Source organism: Centroberyx affinis, unplaced genomic scaffold (genome assembly GCF_046629955.1).
Source record: "Centroberyx affinis isolate AG114_WGS23_722 - 3 ecotype Tasmania unplaced genomic scaffold, CSIRO-AGI_Caff_v1 ptg007379l_1, whole genome shotgun sequence".
Taxonomy (NCBI): domain Eukaryota; kingdom Metazoa; phylum Chordata; class Actinopteri; order Beryciformes; family Berycidae; genus Centroberyx; species Centroberyx affinis.
The window spans coordinates 201,191-223,117 of NW_027283722.1; the positions used below are offsets into that span (position 1 = coordinate 201,191).

The 21,927-nt window shown below is 42.4% G+C and overlaps 1 protein-coding gene across 1 annotated transcript; it reads left to right on the forward strand.

The window, feature by feature from the left end:
- Nucleotides 1-820: 820 nt before the first annotated feature.
- On the forward strand, nt 821-21,749 carry acacb (acetyl-CoA carboxylase beta). The gene is made up of 53 exons (XM_071513602.1): nt 821-840; nt 4,074-4,206; nt 4,355-4,493; nt 4,690-4,799; nt 4,942-5,023; nt 5,130-5,228; nt 5,429-5,538; nt 5,662-5,772; nt 5,891-6,100; nt 6,201-6,371; nt 6,514-6,675; nt 6,778-6,941; nt 7,318-7,468; nt 7,596-7,699; nt 7,826-7,907; nt 7,997-8,142; nt 8,337-8,487; nt 8,596-8,730; nt 9,036-9,182; nt 9,277-9,465; nt 9,784-9,884; nt 9,995-10,083; nt 10,199-10,323; nt 10,431-10,544; nt 10,913-11,026; nt 11,118-11,207; nt 11,291-11,409; nt 12,041-12,064; nt 12,715-12,855; nt 12,980-13,079; nt 13,182-13,289; nt 13,412-13,468; nt 14,212-14,253; nt 14,399-14,614; nt 14,764-14,919; nt 15,406-15,609; nt 15,812-15,967; nt 16,048-16,170; nt 16,291-16,560; nt 16,703-16,800; nt 16,926-17,046; nt 17,147-17,257; nt 17,389-17,532; nt 17,624-17,744; nt 17,831-17,927; nt 18,039-18,135; nt 18,283-18,418; nt 18,528-18,705; nt 18,831-18,943; nt 19,082-19,236; nt 19,405-19,575; nt 19,939-20,075; nt 20,316-21,749. The coding sequence occupies exons 1-53, from the start codon at nt 836-838 to the stop codon at nt 20,440-20,442; spliced, it is 6,756 nt and encodes a 2,251-aa protein (XP_071369703.1). The 5' UTR covers nt 821-835; the 3' UTR covers nt 20,443-21,749.
- The last annotated feature ends 178 nt before the right edge of the window (nt 21,750-21,927 follow it).

The following is a 21,927-nucleotide window of genomic DNA, read 5'->3' on the forward strand; positions in this document are numbered from 1 at the left end:
CTCAGGCTCACATAACTTTGCAGGAAACTCTTTGTACATCAGAAAAAGTTTGATTAAAATGCACCCTTTTCATTCAGTAATTAATCATTTAAACAAAATGATTTATTGACTCCTATTTTGTAATATACCATGTTAAAGCCATGAATGCAAATCCCATGATGTGCCTGTTTTTCCATGTTTGGTCACATAGCTATATGATGTGAAAATTAATGTCATCTGTTATCCAACTGAATCATAAAATGTCAACTTTGTCTTTGTTGCAGTCTCAACAGGATGTCTGTGAATGCTCCCACTTGCAGTTTTGGGGTTAAGCCTATGGATATTGTTGCTGCTGTGGAGGATTAATACCAAGACCATAACAATGCCCGAGAAAGGAGATGATTCTCCCCCCGGCTGCGGTCTCCCTGCAGCCCAGGAGGAGACTCCTGCTACACATACCGCTTGTCTGGACGAACATTCCACGGCAACAGTTGCTGCTACCTCAACACACAATGAGGATAGCAGTCCTCAGGCCAACAGTGCCTCAGCTGAGGGTCTAGAAGTGAAAACAGTGGACACCGAACCTTTGCAGGCCTCGTCTGAGGTGAAGGCAAATCAGCCATCAGCACCAGCCGCCTCCCAGACACCTTCCAGACGCACCGTGCCAAAGCTCAGTTCAGGGCCCGAGGCGAGGGAACGCCTCAAATTCATTCTGGGAGCATCGGAGGATAATTCTTCAGATGAGGAGCCTCTGGTCACCAAACCTCCCTATGGTCCGTCTCAGCCACCGGCCTCCACCACCACCTGCTCCCCTCCGCAGGCGACCTCAGCAGCAGCAGAGCCCGCATCCTCAGGCATGAAGTAAGGTCTTGCCAAGCTTCTCTTATTTAAGTGAACTTTATGTCTAGGGTCAGGGTCAGACATGTTGCCTCATGTGAATATAGACATAAAAGCCCAGTGTAGAGGTTGCAACTCTGGCATGTGAGGAAAGCATGGAAGCATGCGGCCATCAAATATTAGCGTGAGTGAGATGGGGTTGGTTTTTTGTGTTGTTGCTCAAAAATCTATTGTCGGGGGCGGGTCAAATCTGCAGCCATGTTACCATACTGTTCCTAGTACGTACCCTGTCTCCGCACGCTGCGTGTGATCACCTGACTATGCCGTGTTGCCCTGTGTTGTTGTCGCATGCCAAACTCCCCTGCTCTATTATTGGAACAAGTGCCTGTGACTTTGAAAACTGGTGTGAGTTCAGGACACAACACGGTTAAAAGATTGGCTGGCAAACACACTGTCAACGGCTTTTTTCTTTTAATTTGTTATAGTTTGCATAGTTAAGACGGAGTTATTTTTGTACCCAACAATGATATGCGATATGATGGATGTTCAGAGTAGTTGTCGGCTGCGCACAGCTACTGTAGGTGTTCAACTTGACAAAAGTTTAGTTGGCCCGTCTCCTCCAAATGCATAAAGGGTCACTCTGTGTTTATGCACGGGGCAGGACATGTAGGAATCATCATGAAGGGGAGACAGGTAAGAGATTTTCCTCTGCTACTACAGCTTAGCTTTAGATGCATCTCCCTGTGGTTCAAGGGAACAATTTTGATAACCCAACCATATCATGGAGGAATCTCACGCCGCAGTAGCCAACACACACCTCAGGACAAATGTTTAATGGAAATTAAATCTTTTTTCTGATATGCTTCTCTAGTCACACATGAAGGCTTCAGTCTCATTGTGGCCAAAAACTTTGGCTTCAGTTTTTGTCTGGATAATAGTTGTTCTCTTGGTAGATGGAGTAGAACAATAACTTGGGTCGTGGTGTTGGCTAGCTTGTGTGTATTTGCTGTGGATCTGATAGCCTATGTGATAGAGCCTACGTGTGTTCAGTCTCCTTCCTCAGGGATCTGTGTATGTGGGAGGGGAGAAGGGTGGGAGTGCCTGAGAGGAAGGGCTTTGTGGAGGTCTCTTTTGGTCTTTGTTTTGGTCTTAGATTTCAAAATGTATTCACACTTTAAGCTTGCATGATAATGGAGGGGAATGGCGGTCAAAGTCTCAACTGGTTTCAGTGTCTCAAAAGGTTAGTCCCATGATAAGATGTTGGTTACCCTTCTTTGTAATTTGAAACTCTGACCACAATGTTTGTTTTGTGCACAGTTGTCACATATGCTTTATGTCAGAGTAATAGAAATTACGTAGGTCTAAATGTGCATAATTAGTCTGCAATGAGTTTGAATAGATTTGCAATTTTTGCAGAAGTAGTAAAACCTTCTGCATAGTTACAGTGTGGCTATAGTTATGTAACTGTGCAGAGCTTGTAGGGGCACGTGCAAGTTTGAGGAAATAAAACAAAAACACTCCAACAATTTGCTTTCCCTAGAGGAGGGAAGTGTAAGACAGACCAGCAAGAACTTTTCAGTGTTTAAGAAATAGAGCAGTTAACCTGCATGTTTTGCCACTAATTACACTTCTTAAAGTCCCTAAGTTATGCTCTGTTCTCAGTTATGCCCTCATATGCCAGAAGAGGAACTAATCAAAAGTGCATGACAACAAGCTAAAACAAGTTATCAAAAAAAGAAATGGTTCCACAATTGAGTGCAATCTCCAGTCACTGAACAAACTGCACTATAAGAGAGTTGCGTCTAAAGTTCATATCATCCCAGATGATATTGCTCTCCAACTTCACAATATAGCCTACTGATGCAACACAGGAGTTCTTTCATAGCTTAACACTTCCCAGAAATTCAACAAAGGTTCAAGAGGTTTGTGGTGCAAGTGCGATAAGACTTTGGAATGAACTAGGCATGAGCCAGCAGATAATTTTCATGGTACAAATATCTTGGCAAATGTTGTTATTATGTAGTTTATTCAAATTAGCTGCAAATTGCTCCACTTTTGTTCTCTCTATGTGAGCAGTGTCCTGAATGTGCCTTGTTGTGGTTCAGTGATGAAGGATTTTCCTACAATAAAATACTATATGTCAGTATAGTTCGGTTCGACTACTTTTGCATTTAATAACTTAAATACTCCTTTTTATCCTGCAAGACTCTGTAGTAATAGTTAACCAGATGAGATGAGCTTTGTAAACTAAAAACGGAGCTTGCAACTTTTCAACCTCTTGAGCCATTTTAGATGTGATTGGATGATTACATTATGACTTGTGGAAGCCATTGTAAAATATGAATTTTTCACTATTTAGTAAAAAGGATTACGTCATGAATATAATGATCTATTGAAATATGTTTTGCACCTAAAATTTGGGATCTGTTTTCATGATAAATAAAAATGGTGTTGGACAATTCATCTGATAAAGCTGTCCGAATAAGGCTGACAGACTGGACTTTGATTTTGATTTTGTCATTTCACAACCAAAGTAATAAGAGTGTGCATGCAAATCTTCAAGCACTGGTTTCTGTCCACATACAGTGCTTTTGAAGCTCACTTAAATTCCCAGGCTGCATATAGCTAGTAGGTTGTCTAGCTATTGGAGCATTTGGATTTCTATTTTTTTCTATCTTTTGGAGCTTCTGGAAACAGCCCACTAGGCATGTCACCTTATAGGACTGAGGCAAGTATGCATGTTTTTTTTTTTGCTGACACCACATTTACCTTTTATTGGCTCTCCTGTGGTGAATATCCTATAAGAGTGGAAGCCATGGCCCAGTCTCTGTAGGTAAGAGAGTCTGGTAACGTCAATCAGATTCCACTGTTTGGTGAGTGGTTCTATGAAGAGCAGTGGTTAGGTGTAATTTTGAAGATAAGGCCAGACATAAACGGGCTGGTCCGTTTAGGCTTACCCGTTGTAGAGAAAGACTGAACTTTGACTTTTTGATTTTCAGTGCTGTTGTTACCTTGTTGCAGTTATGTAGTCTGTTCACAGTCCCTGATTCCCACAGGTCTGTGGCTGTTTACTAGAGGCACTGTAGTCTCTGTTGCTGTTTACTTGTGCTTGGATATGACATTGTGTTGGATGATATGCAACCTGCAGTTTCGTGAATGTTTGTTTTGATTTAATATAGGTTACAGCAGACATACTGAATGGATTATAGCCAGTGCATAGACAGGCAAGTCAATTAACCATTAGTTTTCTATTCCAGGCCTAGCATGTCTGGTCCTCACTTGGTGAAAAAAGGACGAGAACACAGAAAAATGGATCTGCAGAGAGACTTCACGGTGGCCTCACCTGCTGAGTTTGTCACTCGCTTTGGTGGCAACCGTGTCATTGATAAAGTAAGAATAATCTTTTCTGCATTTCTGAAACTCTTATCTCTATAATTTCTTTTGGAGTGGTTAATGGCATTGCAGCAGTAGAATGCACTCTTATCTACCCAGCTCTGTCTCTCTCAGACTCGTCCAGCTGCTTCTTCTTCTGTTGCAGGTGCTAATAGCTAACAATGGTATAGCTGCAGTCAAATGTATGCGTTCTATCCGTCGCTGGTCCTACGAAATGTTCCGGAATGAGAGGACCATCCGTTTCGTCGTCATGGTAACCCCTGAAGACTTGAAAGCTAATGCAGGTCATTATGAACTTGATACTTTTATTACCCAGCGGTTATCTAGGTAAGGGTGAGAGGGAAATACTTTAAACTGTGTGTGTTAACTGTGAGTCAGCTGTGTGAATTCATGTTTTACCAGGCTGCTATAGAAAGCAGCGATTCCCTGAAAACATGCACTGAACAACAAGTGTTATGTGCTGCCCTTTTTCCCCTGTAGAGTACATCAAAATGGCAGACCATTATGTACCTGTACCCGGTGGGTCCAACAATAACAATTATGCCAATGTAGAGCTGATAGTGGACATTGCCAAAAGAATCCCAGTACAGGTACATCTCACCATTTATTTACATTCACAACAGTGTTGTCGGAGAGAAAGAAGTTTTAGTCTGAATGGTCTCTGAGTTATATCTGTTTTCCTTTGCGTTCTCCAACTGTCAATTAACTGTCTGTGTTTATCACTATCAACAGGCTGTGTGGGCCGGTTGGGGCCATGCTTCAGAAAATCCCAAATTGCCTGAGCTGTTGAACAAGGCAGGAATATCATTCTTAGGTACAATCCAGTCTGAAACCACAGTATAGTCATATTATTTCGGTTTGGTTCGTTTGTACCAGCGTCACATGATTTGGTGGGATGACGATGGCTGTTCATGTCTCAGGGCCGTCCAGTAAGGCCATGTGGGCTCTCGGAGATAAGGTGGCTTCGTCCATTGTGGCCCAGAGTGCCGACATTCCCACCCTGCCATGGAGCGGATCAGGTGATGCACGATCCCCCTCATTATCTCAGTTGTGCTATATAATCTAGCACAGATTGCACTGTCAACGCTTGGAATTAGTTAGACACCCTGACATATATTTTAAAGTTCCTATCTGTGCATCTGTGCAAAACAATTATCAAATTTTTGTCAATATTTGGCAGCGCTTTCATGTTGTAACCTTGCATGTCTCGGTGCTCCAGGTCTGAGGGTGGACTGGGGAGAGGAGGACCAAAGACTGGGCAATGTAATCAGTGTTCCTCCAGAAGTCTACATACATGGCTGTGTTCATGACGTAGACGACGGGCTGGCAGTAAGCATTACTAGTAAAGTCTTCATAACAATATCGATACCTTTGGTATTCTCTTTTTTTTAATTAGTCCCCGGACATAAGCATCTTGGGGTAAGTTGTATTTTATGTGCTTTCTTTTTGAAGGGAGCTGACAGAATCGGTTATCCAGTTGTTATCAAGGCCTCTGAGGGTGGAGGTGGAAAGGGTATCCGGAAGGTAGAAAGTTCTGAGGACTTTCCCAACTTCTTCAGACAGGTTTGTTTGATTACATTTTACTAGCTAATGCTTTGTCTAAATTCTATGTATTTTTGCAAACACTACATATACTGGAAGTTAGTGTAATTCTTAGAGTTTGCTTGTATTTTGAGTGCAGGTTCAGGCTGAGGTACCCGGCTCGCCCATCTTCATCATGCAGCTGGCCCAGCAGGCGAGGCACCTTGAGGTCCAGATACTGGCTGACCAGTATGGTAACGCTATCTCTCTGTTTGGACGAGACTGCTCCATCCAGAGAAGGCACCAGAAGATCATAGAGGAGGCCCCTGCCACTATAGCCGCTCCCTCAACATTTGAGCAAATGGAACGGGTGAGTTATTTTTATGTACATAATTTATTTGCTAACCTCAATTAACTCATCGGCTGTGGTTTTGACATCATTTTCCAAATGTCCCCTCTCTGTGATCTAGTATGCTGTGCGGCTGGCTAAAATGGTGGGCTATGTGAGTGCAGGAACTGTAGAGTACCTCTTCTCTGAGGATGGCAGCTTCCATTTTCTGGAGCTGAACCCCCGGCTGCAGGTGGAACACCCCTGCACAGAGATGATCGGAGACGTCAACCTGCCTGCTGCCCAGCTTCAGGTAAACCTTTATCACTGGACACTCAGAACAGTAATTACACCACAGGAATGAAATCTCATCAAGAGAGTGAGTCAGTCTCATGCAGCTGAGACTATATGTAGAGATTCAATTCATTTTAACTCAATGTTTTCATCTGTGATAGATTGCGATGGGGATCCCCCTCCATAGAATTAAGGACATCCGCTTGTTTTATGGAGAAACTCCATGGGGCGACAGCACTATTAACTTTGAGGCCCCAGACTGCATGCCTTGTCCAAGAGGACACGTCATAGCTGTTCGGATCACCAGTGAAAACCCTGATGAGGTGTGGCTCGTTGATCTCGTCAACATTCATCACAGACATACCACTCTATTTCTTATATATTTTTAATGTGGACCACTGACTTGTCCTTGTTGTCACTCACAGGGGTTCAAGCCCAGTTCGGGCACTGTGCAGGAGCTTAACTTTCGCAGCAGTAAAAACGTCTGGGGTTACTTCAGTGTTGGGGCTGCTGGCGGTCTGCATGAGTTTGCAGACTCCCAGTTTGGACACTGTTTCTCCTGGGGCGAGAACCGCGAGGAAGCCATTTCGTAAGTCTCTTTATTGTTCTGATGTCGTCATATCTAGATCTTTTGCAATTAAAGTCGTTGTTGGGTGTCCTGTCTAATGCAATACCTGTGTGTGGTAACTGCCCATAATGCAATAAAACTAAACAAACATAATGCAATATCCAGCCAATAATATAATAAAATCTAGAGACAATAATGCAATAGTATTTTTGCCACTAATGTAATTACTTTCTTACATTTTTGGCAAAAACGCTATTCAAATGCTATGATAATTGATTTTTTACACAGAGAACAAATATAGGCTGAATAATTTAATATCAACATATAACATAAAAACACATTGATATCTTGTATGGTTTATGTGTTTGATGGGTGTCGTATCTTCCATGTGCTTCAGGAACATGGTGGTGGCTATGAAGGAGCTGTCCATCAGAGGTGACTTCAGGACCACAGTTGAATACCTCATTAAATTACTAGAGACAGAAAGCTTTAGAAACAATGACATCGACACTGGCTGGCTGGATCATCTAATTGCAGAGAAAGTGCAGGTAGGGGTCTGAGGAGACAAAACTTCATTACACAGCTGGATAATGATTGGATACAGGATCACTGAAGTTGTGGTTTTTTAGTTTCTTTGCTTTATTTGATCATTTGAGCCACATTTTCTTTCTGTAGGCTGAAAGACCAGATACCATGCTGGGCATTGTCTGTGGAGCTTTACATGTTGCTGATGCCAGCTTCAGAAAGAGCATGTCCGACTTCCTACATTCACTAGAAAGGTCAGTAGTACAACACCTCTTCTTACTGATGTCCAGCTGCAGTTGTTATTCTGTGTTCATGTAATGGACTTTATTTCAATAAACACTATTTATACATTTATACATAATTTATTTATACATCTACAGAGGCCAGGTACTCCCTGCGGCCAGTCTCCTCAACTCTGTCAATGTGGACCTTATATATGAAGGAGTCAAATTCTGCCTCAAGGTATCTGACTTTCTCTTCACTCATTTGCTGTTTTTGACTTAACATCTTACCTTTTTTCTAATCAATAACGGTCTTAATTTTTTCTGCAGGTTGCTCGCCAGTCCCCAACAACTTATGTCATCATTATGAATGGCTCAGACATTGAGATCGATGTCCACAGGCTGAGTGATGGCGGCCTTCTGCTTTCCTATGACGGCAGCAGCCACACCACCTACATGAAGGAGGAAGTGGACAGGCAAGACAAGCTGCACAATCACAGCTAAAATTAATTCATTTTCCATACCAATCAACCGATCAAGCCTTATTCTACCCACTTGGTGAAAGAGTGGCAAATATAATTTGTTTTATGGTAGTGAACTCTCTCCATATATAGTAGGCAATTTATTTGCTTTATTTATTGCTGTTTTTCTTTCGTTTTTGACACCACAGCTACCGCATCACTGTTGGCAACAAGACGTGTGTGTTTGATAAGGAGAAGGATCCCACAGTGCTGAGGTCGCCCTCTGCTGGTAAACTGCTGCAGTACATGATTGAGGATGGAGGCCATATTTCTGCAGGATACTCCTATGCAGAGATTGAGGTGAATGTTGACAGACTTTGGTGAAATGTGTGAAACTGTAATCACTTCTTGTGGCATGCTGAACATTGATGTGTTTTTGTTGACCTGCTGTTTATGTTATGGATTCAGGTGATGAAGATGGTGATGACCCTAACAGTGCAGGAGTCTGGTTGTATCCACTTTGTAAAGAGACCTGGGGCGGTCCTGGAGCCTGGCTGTGTAGTTGCACGCATGGACCTGGATGACCCCAGCAGTATCCATCTGGTAAATTAATCTGAGTTTATCACAAGCTACTGTGCATACATGGATCACTTTATCGTGGCTTGAAATGTATATATTTTTATAGTCCCTAGCCATTCTGATGTGTTTTGGCCTGGGCTAGTAACATATCAGAATGGCCTTGTTTGATCAGTTTTCCCTGTATAAAAAAATAAAAAAAGTGTTTACTGTGGGCTGGCAGAGTCCGGTAGCTGCTCTGGTTGGAAAGCAAATTAATTTTATGCCTCACTTTATTCATTGCAGAAAATAATGAATACTGTTCTCTTTCCCATTTTGTTCTCCTGTCCTAGGTGGAGCTTAACACGGCCTCTCTGCCACCCCAGCAGCCACTGCCCATCGTAGGAGAGAAGCTTCACCAGGTCTTCCACAGTGTGCTAGAAAACTTGGTAAAAGTCATGGATGGGTACTGCCTTTCAGAGCCCTACTTCAGCAGCAAGGTACATCACAGGCCTTCCTCCACTGCAGATTCTTGAATTGGCACTCTTTGCCAATTATATGAGCATGTTTGGGTTTGTATGTTCGTCTGTGCAGGTGAAACAGTGGGTGGCTACCCTGATGAAGACGCTGAGGGACCCCTCCCTGCCGCTGTTGGAGCTCCAGGAGATCATGACCAGTGTGGCAGGTCGCATTCCCCCCGGTGTGGAGAAGGCCATCCGTAAAGTCATGGCCCAGTATGCGAGCAACATCACCTCTGTCCTCTGCCAGTTCCCTAGCCAGAGGGTGAGTGCTGCACAGTGATGGTTGGAATTGGCTGCAGTGCTCTGGGGGAGGGGCCTGGTTTGATATCAGTGTACCTAAATGTCAATAACCACTCTTGCAAGCATAGAAACCACTAAATACATATTGCATTATGTGATGGCCAGGAGGACTGAATTACATTAATTCATAAAGTTTCTTTATGCTCTGGATTCATCACACCTGATTTTGGTGTATCTGTGCGCATGCCAGGAGTGTAGTGTCTTCCTCTGCTTGTTTTTTTTCCCCCAGGGCTTAACAATGCACTATACATAATGATATTTTTCTCCTCCTTCATTTCAGATTGCCAGTGTTCTAGACAGCCATGCAGCCACTCTACAGAGGAAGGCTGACCGAGAGGTGTTCTTCATGAACACTCAGAGTATTGTGCAGCTAGTGCAGAGGTTTGTATTTTTTTGTTTTTTGCAGCACCAGATTGTCCAGCAGTAACACACAATATATGTGACTGCTGTTGATATTTGCATTGATTAACAGATGATTGAATGTGTCCCAGGTACCGCAGTGGAATCCGTGGCTATATGAAGTCTGTGGTTCTGGATCTGCTGAAGCGCTACCTGCAAGTAGAGATGCAGTTTCAGCAAGGTGACATTAATGCTATTTCAACTCCAATTGAAAAATCTCTTGATGAGGCATTTCCCAGACCTTGTGGTTTGTTGGGCAATAGTTTATCTAATTCTGCTCATGTTCTCCCAAACAGCTCACTACGACAAGTGTGTTATCAACCTGAGGGAGCAGTACAAGCCCAACATGGCTCCTGTGCTGGACTATATCTTCTCTCACGCCCAAGTCTCCAAGAAGAACATCCTAGTCACCATGCTCATAGTAAGGCTTCCACCGACCTCCACACTGACATGTATACATAAACATTTACATGAGGTCTCTGTGATAAACATCTTGATGCAGAGTGGGATGTCTTTGACTTTGTGTAGGACCAGCTTTGTGGGAGGGATCCCACCCTAGCAGATGAGCTGATGGCCATCCTGAATGAGCTCACACAGCTCAGCAAAATGGAGAACTCAAAGGTAGCCTTGAGAGCCAGACAGGTAAGACTGTCCATTTTGAATAGATTGTTTGTCTAAAATGGGATTTAAAAAAAAAAAAGTTTGATAATTTGAACTCAATTTACAGACATGTACATTTATGTCAAGAAAATGTAAAAGTGATTTGATTTGCTATTTATTGTCACTGAGAGTGTGATTTTTGGAATTCAAATGATTTTGTTAGATCTATATATTGTAACCACTCCACAGCTACAGTGGCAATTTTAGACAGGATATGCATTTTGTATGGACTTCTTGTAGGGAATATATCATAGATAACCTGAGTTGAACCTGAAATTATGGACTGCTTTTTGAGCTGTCAGATTTGTTCCTGCTTGATAGTCTCAATATAATGTTTGAATGTTTCATAGGTCTTGATAGCTTCCCATTTACCGTCCTATGAACTGAGGCACAACCAGGTGGAGTCCATCTTCCTGTCAGCCATTGACATGTACGGCCACCAGTTTTGCCCAGAGAACCTGAAGGTAAGCCTTGTTTGCAGAGGTTTCATATGAACATGATCATTTTAAACAGCTTGATGATCAAATTAATAATATTTGTTTTAATTGTCTACAGAAACTCATCCTCTCTGAGACTTCCATTTTTGATGTCTTGCCCAATTTCTTCTATCACGCCAATCAAGTTGTGTGCATGGCCGCCTTGGAAGTAAGGAGAGTGAAGACAAAACTGAGAAGTGAATTTGTTTCTATCTGTTTATCTACTGATACTTGTTCTGTCTTCCCTTACAGGTGTATGTGCGCAGAGGCTACATTGCCTATGAGCTAAATAGCCTCCAGCATCACCAGTTGCAGGATGGGACATGTGCTGTAGACTTCCAATTTATGTTACCATCGTCCCACCCTAACAGGTACCAGGTTTCCCTCACTGGCACTGGAAAGATTCTTTGGCCACAGATGAATATGTCGCCAATTTGTTCTTAAACACCATTTGACTCCCCACACATCTCTTACATTCTTTGAATTTATTATTATTACTACTTCCATTTACGTCCTTTTTCTTTCCTCATTCCTTCCAAAAAATAGTTGTTTCACCAGAGTCATTTATTCCCCATAATCAGCCACATAATCCCTCTGCTCATCAGGGACTGTGATGTCCGCTCTCTGTTGAGACCTTTAACAGCTGTTTTTTTTCCGTTAAACCAATCATCATACAGATTTTACATGAAATCCAGGCCTTAAAACAATAAAAAGAATACTCTTAAATCTCCATCGGCCCTCATCTGACTAGTTTATGACGTTACCCTGACAAATCATAACCCAGATAGCTTCAGTATAGTAGCACAGGTACAGAGCAGTCAATAATCGTGGCTGTAACTGCTTATGGCTAACTTTGAATGCAGAATGGTTTTACTCATTGGACATTAATGTGAATGTGCAGAGCATCTTATAAAGTGCTTTAATCTAATCATAATGCCTAGAGGTAGAGGTTAAGGTTGATCATCCACTGCTAATATTCACCTGTCAATCATCTTATTTCAGAGGGAGCAGCCCTACTCTGAACAGGTAGAGTAAAGCTCCTCCCAGCCAGCCAGACACCTGATCGTCTGTATGTCTCACAGCAATGCATGCTGAATGCAATGTGTTGCTTTTTCCTCCCTTTCTGTGGAACCAGAAACGTTTGCTTAAGGACTCCTCTAACAAGTCCTTCCTAATTCACTTTTTATTGAGCTTTTCTATGTACATTTTTTTTTTGCCTTTCTCAACTTTTAAAGCAATAAGGAGCTTTTGAGAGGCACATCTCTTATTAATACCATGTTCCTCTTAAAAACCTTAAAGCCTGACATTTAGTTAATTGCTGCCATCCGGGGAGCCTGTAATCTCCAGCATCAGATTTTGATCCGTGATTTGCAACTATCAATCAAACGCTCAGTAACAATTGCTCATGATCTCTGTAACAACCATTCATAATCCTATTCAATGGAATACATATACGTATCTGTACAATCATAATTGGATGCGAGGTTGACAATACTTGGTTGCTTTGTTGTTAAATAAGTAAAAACAGGCATCGTGATGTAGCTTTTATTGCTCCCTGTACACATATTTGTACTGATGGCTGTTCAGTGTTTTTTTGCTAAGCAAACCTCTCTACAGCGATCAGTTGCTGATCCTGTCCAGCTCTGACTGACCTGTCTGTGTGTTCTTCCTGACAGGGTTGCTGTCCCAGTGAGCGGCTCAGGCCAGTTTGAAATGCGCCGGCAGAGCAGTGAGCTCTTCCTGGAGGGGGCTTTGTCACCACCTTGCCAGCGCATGGGTGCCATGGTGGCCTTCCAGTGTTTTGAGGACTTCAAAAGGTAAGTCACAGTTGAGTTCATGTTAGTTTTGCTATTTCCCCCCCAGCGATATTTAACAACAACATGTAGAGAGTGAGAATTACAGTCATTGAATGTTGACTTTGTGTTCATGCTTGTTTTGCAGGAACTTTGATGAGGTCATCTCCAGCTTTGCAGATCCACTCCTGGAGAGCCCGCTGATCTCGGAAGCCTGCTCCAGTCTGTACGAGGAGGAGAACTGCAAGGTGACGGCTGTGGGTGTTTAAGGGTCACTGGCCTGTCAATAAGAAGGCCGTTTCTATTCTTGTATTCTCTGTGATCACCCATGTCTCTTCTCTCCTCTACAGAACATGAGGGAAAACCCAATCCACATCATTAATGTGTCCATAAAATCAGCAGACACAGAAGATGATGATGCTTTGGTCACAGCCTTCACTGCCTATGCCCAGTCCAAGGTCAGCCTCCTAACTGATCTAATTTTAGACTTGATATAGTCTTATGTATGTGCGGAATTGTTCATAACAGTGTATTTCAGCTTTCTGATTTTTGAAATGAAAATGGTATGTTTCCTTTACAGAAAGCACTCCTCTTTGAGTATGGCATCAGGCGGATCACGTTTTTGATTGCACAGAAGGTAATGCGTAGAGATAGTCTTTGCTGACTGAGCAAGTACACTGTTTTTATCAGGCCCACTATTGTTTTTCATTCATTTTCATAAACTGTATAGAAATACATAATACTATGGATTATATGTTTCTTCATGCAACCTTTTATTTGATACCACTTTTTTGAGCTAAAATGCCCCAAGTGTGAAGGGTCTTTGGAATATACTTCATGTGACTAGTACTCCTTTGATTTAAAGGCTACACATTCTGTTGAATTACCTCCTAAAATACATTTGAAAACACATAATATCACTGAATATCATAACTGAATCATTAATAAACAGTGTATTGTAGAAATTGAGTGTGCGATATTCTATTTCCATAGACCACCTTTGCATTTACAACTCATCCAATTTTCATGATAGAGACTATTTAAAGTTTAAATTTCAAAATTGTTCCTGCTGCTATCAACCGCTGGGCAGTTAGGCTAAAGGACTTATCATATTCATGGCACAGTTATAGATACTTTGCTCCTAACATAACCATATTGACCAAATCCTAGTGAAATCCTTGTATTGCCAGCAAGCTGGAGGCAACACAAAATTTTAGATCCTGATACTACTACTGATACTAATACTGCCTTACCATAGATACACTAATGATACACTAATTCTGTTCGATCAAGCTGTCAATAGATTTTTAAACTTTTGCTAGCTACCTACTTGTTATTGTTTGTTATTTACTCAACACTTTTACAATTTCATTTCAACAGAGAGAATTTCCAAAGTTCTTCACTTTCAGAGCTAGAGACGGGGTAAGATTTTTTTTCTCAGATATTGAAGAAGATAATGATAGCATTGATAGTCTCATTGCAGTTCGGTAATGAGCTGGATGAATGATGCTACTGTCTACTAGAGAGGAGATGATGACCCTCTGGCTCTATCTGTACCTCTCCTCAGTTCCAGGAGGACCGTATTTACCGTAACCTGGAGCCAGCTTTGGCCTTTCAGCTGGAGCTGAACCGCATGAGGAACTTTTACCTGACAGCTGTTCCCTGTGCCAACCACAAGATGCACCTGTATCTGGGTGCTGCTCGTGTCCAGGAGGGTACTGAAGTTACCGACTACCGCTTCTTCATCCGAGCTATCATCCGCCACTCAGATCTCATCACAAAGGTAAGAGCCACAGCTTACTACTTGTTAAAATAATCTAGGTATCATTTTTACTTGTTTTGTTTTTTAGATTGATTGTTTTTGTTAAGTGCAAGGCTTATTCATGGTTTGATAGAAGTACACCTGATTAACCTCTCTTTATATACAACCAGGAAGCTTCCTTTGAGTACCTGCAAAATGAGGGAGAGCGTCTTCTGCTGGAGGCCATGGATGAGCTGGAGGTGGCTTTCAGTAACACTAATGTCCGGACAGACTGCAACCACATCTTCCTCAACTTCGTCCCCACTGTCATCATGGACCCTTCCAAAGTCAGTGTCCTACCACATAATGTCTGCTGCCATGGCATTGTGTTTGTTGGAGTCACATACAGTTATTAGAATGTACATCAAATTGATTACTTTGTCATCAAAATATTGTGTTTTTTCTCTATGATGTTTGTACATAGACATTTTGTCAATTTTGCACCTCAGCAGTCTTTGGGGGCAATTGATTTCCCCCTTAAAGATTTCACTATGTTTTATATAGTTCATTAGATATTTACATATTTGGTTCTAATGCTTTGTTACGGATTTGAATTTCTATTCACTATACTATGCACTATACCATACTATATAAACCACCTTATTAACTTGGAGATTATATGTTTCAAGAGTATCCCTCCATTAAGGCTTTCCACCATGCTTATTTTTTAATACTGTTTTAGAAATGATTGCATACATTTTTTGAAATATATCAGCTTATATTAAATGTGAAGTGTCTCTTTAACACCCTTGTCCTTTCCTTGGGGCCGTCAGATAGAGGAGTCTGTCCGCTCCATGGTGATGCGTTACGGCAGCCGTCTGTGGAAGCTGCGGGTGCTGCAGGCTGAGCTGAAGATCAACATCCGTCTGACGCCCACAGGGAATGCCATTCCTATCCGTCTTTTCCTCACTAATGAGTCTGGCTATTATTTGGACATCAGCCTGTATAAGGAGGTCACCGACCCAATTTCTGGACAGGTGTGGACAGTGGACAGTGGTAGCCTACTTCAAGCATTTTGTGAAATAGTGGACCAATATATTTAAAATGTTGCAGGGTATTTATTCTTTGGCTTTATTTTGTTGCTGCACTTTTAAGTATGTAAACAGAGAGCAAGATTTCCATATATTTTTCAAGGAAACGTGAATTACTAAACTGACCTCATCATCTTTCCCTGTTCAGATCATGTTCCAGTCGTATGGAGACAAGCAGGGTCTCCTGCATGGCATGCTGATCAATGCTCCCTATGTGACCAAAGACCTGCTGCAGGCCAAGCGTTTCCAGGCCCAGACTCTGGGAACTACATATGTCTACGACTTCCCTGAGATGTTCAGACAGGTACTGCTGAGTCACTGAACTTTGTTTACTTTGTTTGATGCTCCTGAGGCATCTGACCAATATTTAAATTCTTCCTGCAGGCACTGTTCAAGCTGTGGGGTCCGGGGGACAAATATCCTAAAGATGTGCTGATGTGCACCGAGCTGGTTCTGGACCCGCAAGGTCGACTGACGCAGATGAACCGCCTGCCTGGAGACAATGATGTAGGATGTTAATAGCAGACTCGCAGTAAATAATATCACACTGTCAATTCATGCTCTCTCACTGTGATGATACTGACACCACCAAGTGCTGTAACGTCTTCTATAACTACTCTTCACCAGGTGGGAATGGTCGCCTTCAAGATGAAGATGAAGACTCCAGAGTACCCAGAGGGTCGGGACATCATCGTCATCTGTAACGACATCACCCACATGATCGGCTCGTTCGGGCCTCAAGAGGACGAGCTGTTCCTCAGGGCGTCTGAGCTGGCTCGGACCGAGGGCATCCCCCGCATTTACATTGCAGCCAACAGTGGAGCGCGCATCGGCCTGGCTGAAGAGATCAGACACATGTTCCAGGTGGCCTGGATCGACCCCACTGACCCCTACAAGGTGACCTCAGGGGGTTTTCTCCTCCTATCTGTATTATGCGCTGGTGTTAGTTTAGAAAAAGAGATGACCAAAAGAAGCCATATGTGAGGTAATTGCTGGTTTCACATTGATTCTGATGAGTTATTTCCATCTCCATCTGTAGGGTTTCAAGTACCTTTACCTGACACCACAGGACTACACCCGTATCAGCTCCACCAATGCTGTGCACTGTCACCATGTAGAGGAGGGTGGAGAGTCCAGGTACAAGAAAGCAATTGTTTATTCTAACCCATAGAAATGTTCTTGACAACCTTGTGTGCTTGTTCCCGTGGGAAAATAAAGATTTGATCTTTGTCTGTCTTTGTCACTGTGCCTATCCATTCCAGGTACATCATCACGGACATCATCGGAAAGGATGATGGTCTTGGGGTCGAGAACTTGCGTGGTTCTGGCACCATTGCTGGAGAATCCTCTCAGGCCTATGGGGAGATTATTACCATCAGTATGGTAAGGCTCATCAACCCTTGCCTCCCTCAGCAGTAAGAAACCATTGCTCCATAGTTTCTCTGGGCCTCTGTTATATCTGAGTCACTTTATGCTCTTGCAGGTGACATGCCGCGCCATTGGAATTGGAGCCTATCTGGTCCGTCTGGGACAGAGAGTTATCCAGGTGGAGAACTCTCACATCATCCTGACTGGAGCCGGTGCTCTCAACAAGGTCTGCGGGTTTAACGCACCTCACTGTTAAGACTTGAGTATTTCAGATAAAATATTTAGTGCATTTCATGGTCAATTTGAAAAATCCACTGGTCAAAGACCTTGAAGATTAAAGGCCCTGTGTCTGTGCAGGTTCTGGGGAGGGAGGTCTACACATCCAACAACCAGCTGGGAGGAATCCAGATCATGCACAACAACGGAGTCACACACACCACTGTGCCAGATGACTTTGAGGGTGTCTTCACCATCCTCCAGTGGCTCTCCTATATGCCAAAGGTTCAGTTGAATGTGTGGCATCTAATTCTATGTACAGTAACTGTACCACCCCTGGAGATCTCTAGCTTAAGCTGTACTTCTCTCATTACAGAACAAGCAGTCCCCTGTGCCTGTGATGGCAACTAAGGATCCAGTAGACAGAGAGATAGAATTCACCCCCACAAAAGCTCCATATGACCCGCGCTGGATGCTGGCTGGGAGGCCGCACCCCAGTGAGTTGCTTGGCATGACTATTCTATTTCAACTGACCAACCAGGTTTATTTCCTTGTACTGAATGTTCTGGATTTGTGTCATTAGCTGTGAAAGGGGCCTGGCAGAGTGGATTCTTTGACCATGGCTCGTTCATGGAGGTCATGGGATCTTGGGCTCAGACAGTGGTAGTGGGCAGAGCCCGGTAAGTCCATTTACACACTTGCAGAATATTACATATTTTTATTGATTAATAAATTCCATCATTTTTAATTGCTTCATAACAAGGTGCTAGCTAATTTATGGGTGAATACAGATTAGGAGGAATTCCCCTTGGTGTTATTGCTGTGGAAACGCGCACTGTGGAGCTCACTGTCCCAGCAGATCCAGCCAACTTGAACTCAGAAGCTAAAGTGAGTGATTTCACCTCACTGCAAGTTTGTTTGAGGTCACAGTTTATAAAATTGATTTGCAAGTGTCAGGCAAACGGGCTGTGGACTCTAATAATAACTAATAAGAAAAGTAATACACCCCTGACTGTTTTTGTGTGTTTGTCTCAGCTCCTGCAGCAGGCCGGCCAGGTGTGGTTCCCAGACTCGGCCTTCAAAACAGCCCAGGCTATTTGTGACTTCAACCGTGAACGTCTGCCACTCATGGTGTTTGCCAACTGGAGGGGCTTCTCTGGGGGAATGAAAGGTATAGGATGAATGCTACTGAAAAGATGCAGGGAAACTGCATGTTTGCATTACTTGCAAGACTGTCTAATGTATTTAAATATGTTTTCTCTCTCCTGTTTCTCTCCCAGATATGTATGATCAAATACTGAAGTTTGGGGCCTTTATTGTGGATGGACTCCGTGAGTTCCGCCAGCCGGTGCTGGTGTACATCCCGCCCTATGCTGAACTGAGAGGCGGGTCCTGGGTGGTGATTGACCCCACCATCAACCCCCTGTGTATGGAGCTCTATGCTGACAGGGAGAGCAGGTATGTTAAGCAGTCAGGATCTTTAATACTTAGTCAAAGAAAATCCCAAGTTAGAGAGGTGTGTGAATAACCAGCCTCTCTCTTTCTGTCTCTCTCCCTGTTCCTGTTGTGCTCTCTCTGTCCAGAGGGGGTGTGCTAGAGGCAGAGGGTACTGTGGAGATCAAATTCAGGAGGAAGGACCTGTTGAAGACCATGAGAAGGCTAGATTCAGTTTATGCTAGTCTGGCTGAGCAGCTAGGTAAAGCCTCTTTCCCTGTTGAACTCTCACTACCATCCTTGTTTATTGTATACATCAGTATCATTGTAATGCTGTTGGAATCTTCATAACCTTATTGGAGAGTCTTAGAATAACTCATACCTCTTCTGTTTTGGCCAGGTACCCCAGAGCTGCCTGACAAACAGCGCAAGGAGCTGGAGACCAAGCTGAGAGCTAGAGAGGAGTTCCTGTTGCCCATCTACCACCAGGTGGCAGTGCAGTTTGTAGATCTGCATGACACTCCTGGCAGGATGCAGGAGAAGGGGGTCATCACTGTGAGTCCGCTCCTCATGAGCTCTCTACTTATGACAGGCATTATGTATGTCTCTTTAGATGCAGGTGTCCAAAAGAAAACAAAGAGAACAAAGTTGTATTGGGAGGGGATATATGTGGTCATGAATGTGTACATGCTGTACTGTGCCCTCTAATACTCTGTTTGACAGGATATTTTGGAGTGGAAGAACGTGCGGAGCTTCTTCTACTGGCGTCTGCGTCGCCTCCTGTTGGAGCAGGTGGTGAAGTGTGAGATTCTGCAGGCCAACAAGGACCTCAGTGATGGACACATTCAGTCCATGCTGCGGCGCTGGTTCGTGGAAACAGAGGGAACTGTCAAGGTGTGTAGAGAGACTGAAATAATCAGTCCGTTTGCATCGATGCCTGTAAAGCAGGGCCACCCAAAGTAGGGTTCACAGGCCAAATTTGGCCAATATTTATTTTGGCATTCCAAAATAAATAGTTGGTATATTTTGCTACAGTTAAATTATACTCCAGCAGTGTTTTTTTTAAACCCTTAATTATGACAACACCATGACGACAAAATACCTAAAATGCTAATGCCTACTTCTTGCATGTCTAAATAATCAATGTCCAGTTGCAGTTTTTGGCCCGTGGACCGCCACTCATGTTACGTTTAGGCGCTTCAATGTCAAAATCTTTGGAGATCAGGGGTTTAAAGGCTCTTATGTCTGTTTTTCCAGGCCTACCTTTGGGACAACAATCAAGCTGTAGTTGAGTGGCTTGAAAAGCATTTGTCCAAGGAGGATGGCACTCAATCTGCCATCCGCGAGAACATCAAGTACCTCAAAAGAGATTACACTTTGAAACATATCCGCAGGTACACGCACACACAAACACACACACACACACACACACACACACACACAAATCAACTTCTGACAGTCTGTATTTTCATCTGAATAAACTGTACATAATTTGATAATTAAAATTTTATGGGTTTACACTAACAAGAGCCGATTTCACGGAACTGTCTCAATATGTTCATCACTGACAATATATTTTTATCATGGCATGTTAATAGGCGAGCTAATGTTATTATTTTCCGTTTGTGTCCCAGCCTGGTGCAGGCCAACCCTGAGGTAGCCATGGACTGCATCATCCACATGAGCCAGAACATCACTCCATCCCAGAGGGCCAAGATCTCCCATCTGCTTGCAACTATGGACAGCACCAGCACCAGTTAAGCTTCGGAACGAAATTATTTTATACTATGTAAGGCGATGTAATGTTCTGTTGTTGTATAGTAGGTAACCGTTCACATTAGTAGCTGTAGAGGCACATGGGTGCAAACTATAATTGTAAATGGGTGAAATAGAGCTAAAGGCAAAAAACCTTGTCTAATGCTCAGGATTATAGTCAGGGGTTTTCTTTGTAACAATGCACGCACAAAAAATGACTGTACACTGTACACTCCATACGGTGCTCTGTCTGTTCACTTAACTCCATTGGGTAGTCTCTCTCCATGGACATCATATATGTGTTAATCATGACAGACATGACAAGAGAGTCTATCTATAACACTAGAGAGTCATACAGTCATTTCAACTGCTTGGTCTAACCAGTCCAGCAACCTGCTTTTCTGGTCCACACTGTATCATTGTAATGCACATTTCACTTGGCTGCATTGTCCTGAAGACACTCAAAGTGTGGTGTTATATTTGCCTTATCAGTGCTCTATCCAAACTATTAATGCTGGAGTTATATGATGACAAATGTCATGAAGGGGAAGACTTCATGTTCAGGTGCTGGTTGTCATGTTTAGTTAAAGGTATGTCACAGAGAATTTGTGTTCACCTTTGAATGTAGCCTACATAAAGACAAACATGAACAACTGATCAATTCTTTGATCATTCTGCAAGTTAAACAAAAAGAAACTCATATCTCTATATTTCTGAGTTGGTAAAATAGTTTAACCGGTGAAATGAATTTTCTGTTTTCATTTCTGCATTAAAGAAAAAAAAAAGATTTTTTATCAGTATTGTGTTGTTGAAGTGCAATTTAAAAATCAGGTGAAGATTTTTCTATTTACCAGTATTTGTCAAGAGTGCTGTTTTTGTTTTTTTTTTCTTTTTTTTGTTTCACGGTTGACAATGGACTCAGTAGTCCATCTTTTTCAGTGTCACTTAATTTAAGTCTGTTTATTATTGATTATGTTTATTTCTGTCTTTTAATGTGTGTTTATCCAATGTTATAAATGCTAGGAGACACTTTCATGCCATGTATTTGAACATTTCTTTCATTTTTGTTGGTAGTATTTCTAATATAGCGGTTATTATTAAAACTCAGGTTTTACAATAGGTAAACATTGATCAAGGCTATGTGTGAAAGCTGAGAATGTAACCAAGTGATCCATCACTGTTTTGCCTTACCTATGATCAAAATACCAGAAATGTGTTGCCATGACATTAATTTTGAATGTATGTAAAACCTCTCCTGTGTACTGTACAATACTCCTACCAAGGGCTATTTGTTAATAAATGTGATTCATTTATTTTTGGCAAAAGAAACATATCTTTTATTTACCCATTTGGATTTTTATTATGGTCATGTTATTGAACATAATATACATCTGACATTCAGACATGTTAATCACTGTGTAGAAGTGTAATGTGTAGAATCTGGATTAAACAGCTCACTCAAAGTAAGGTATTGGCACACATTGGCAATTT

Excerpts from the sequence above, each read along its gene's own strand:
- acacb (XM_071513602.1), top strand. Across the intron at positions 7,469-7,595 it reads TAATTGCAGAGAAAGTGCAG|GCTGAAAGACCAGATACCAT; the intron begins GTAGGGGTCTGA and ends TTCTTTCTGTAG. Across the intron at positions 12,856-12,979 it reads TGTTTTGAGGACTTCAAAAG|GAACTTTGATGAGGTCATCT; the intron begins GTAAGTCACAGT and ends CTTGTTTTGCAG.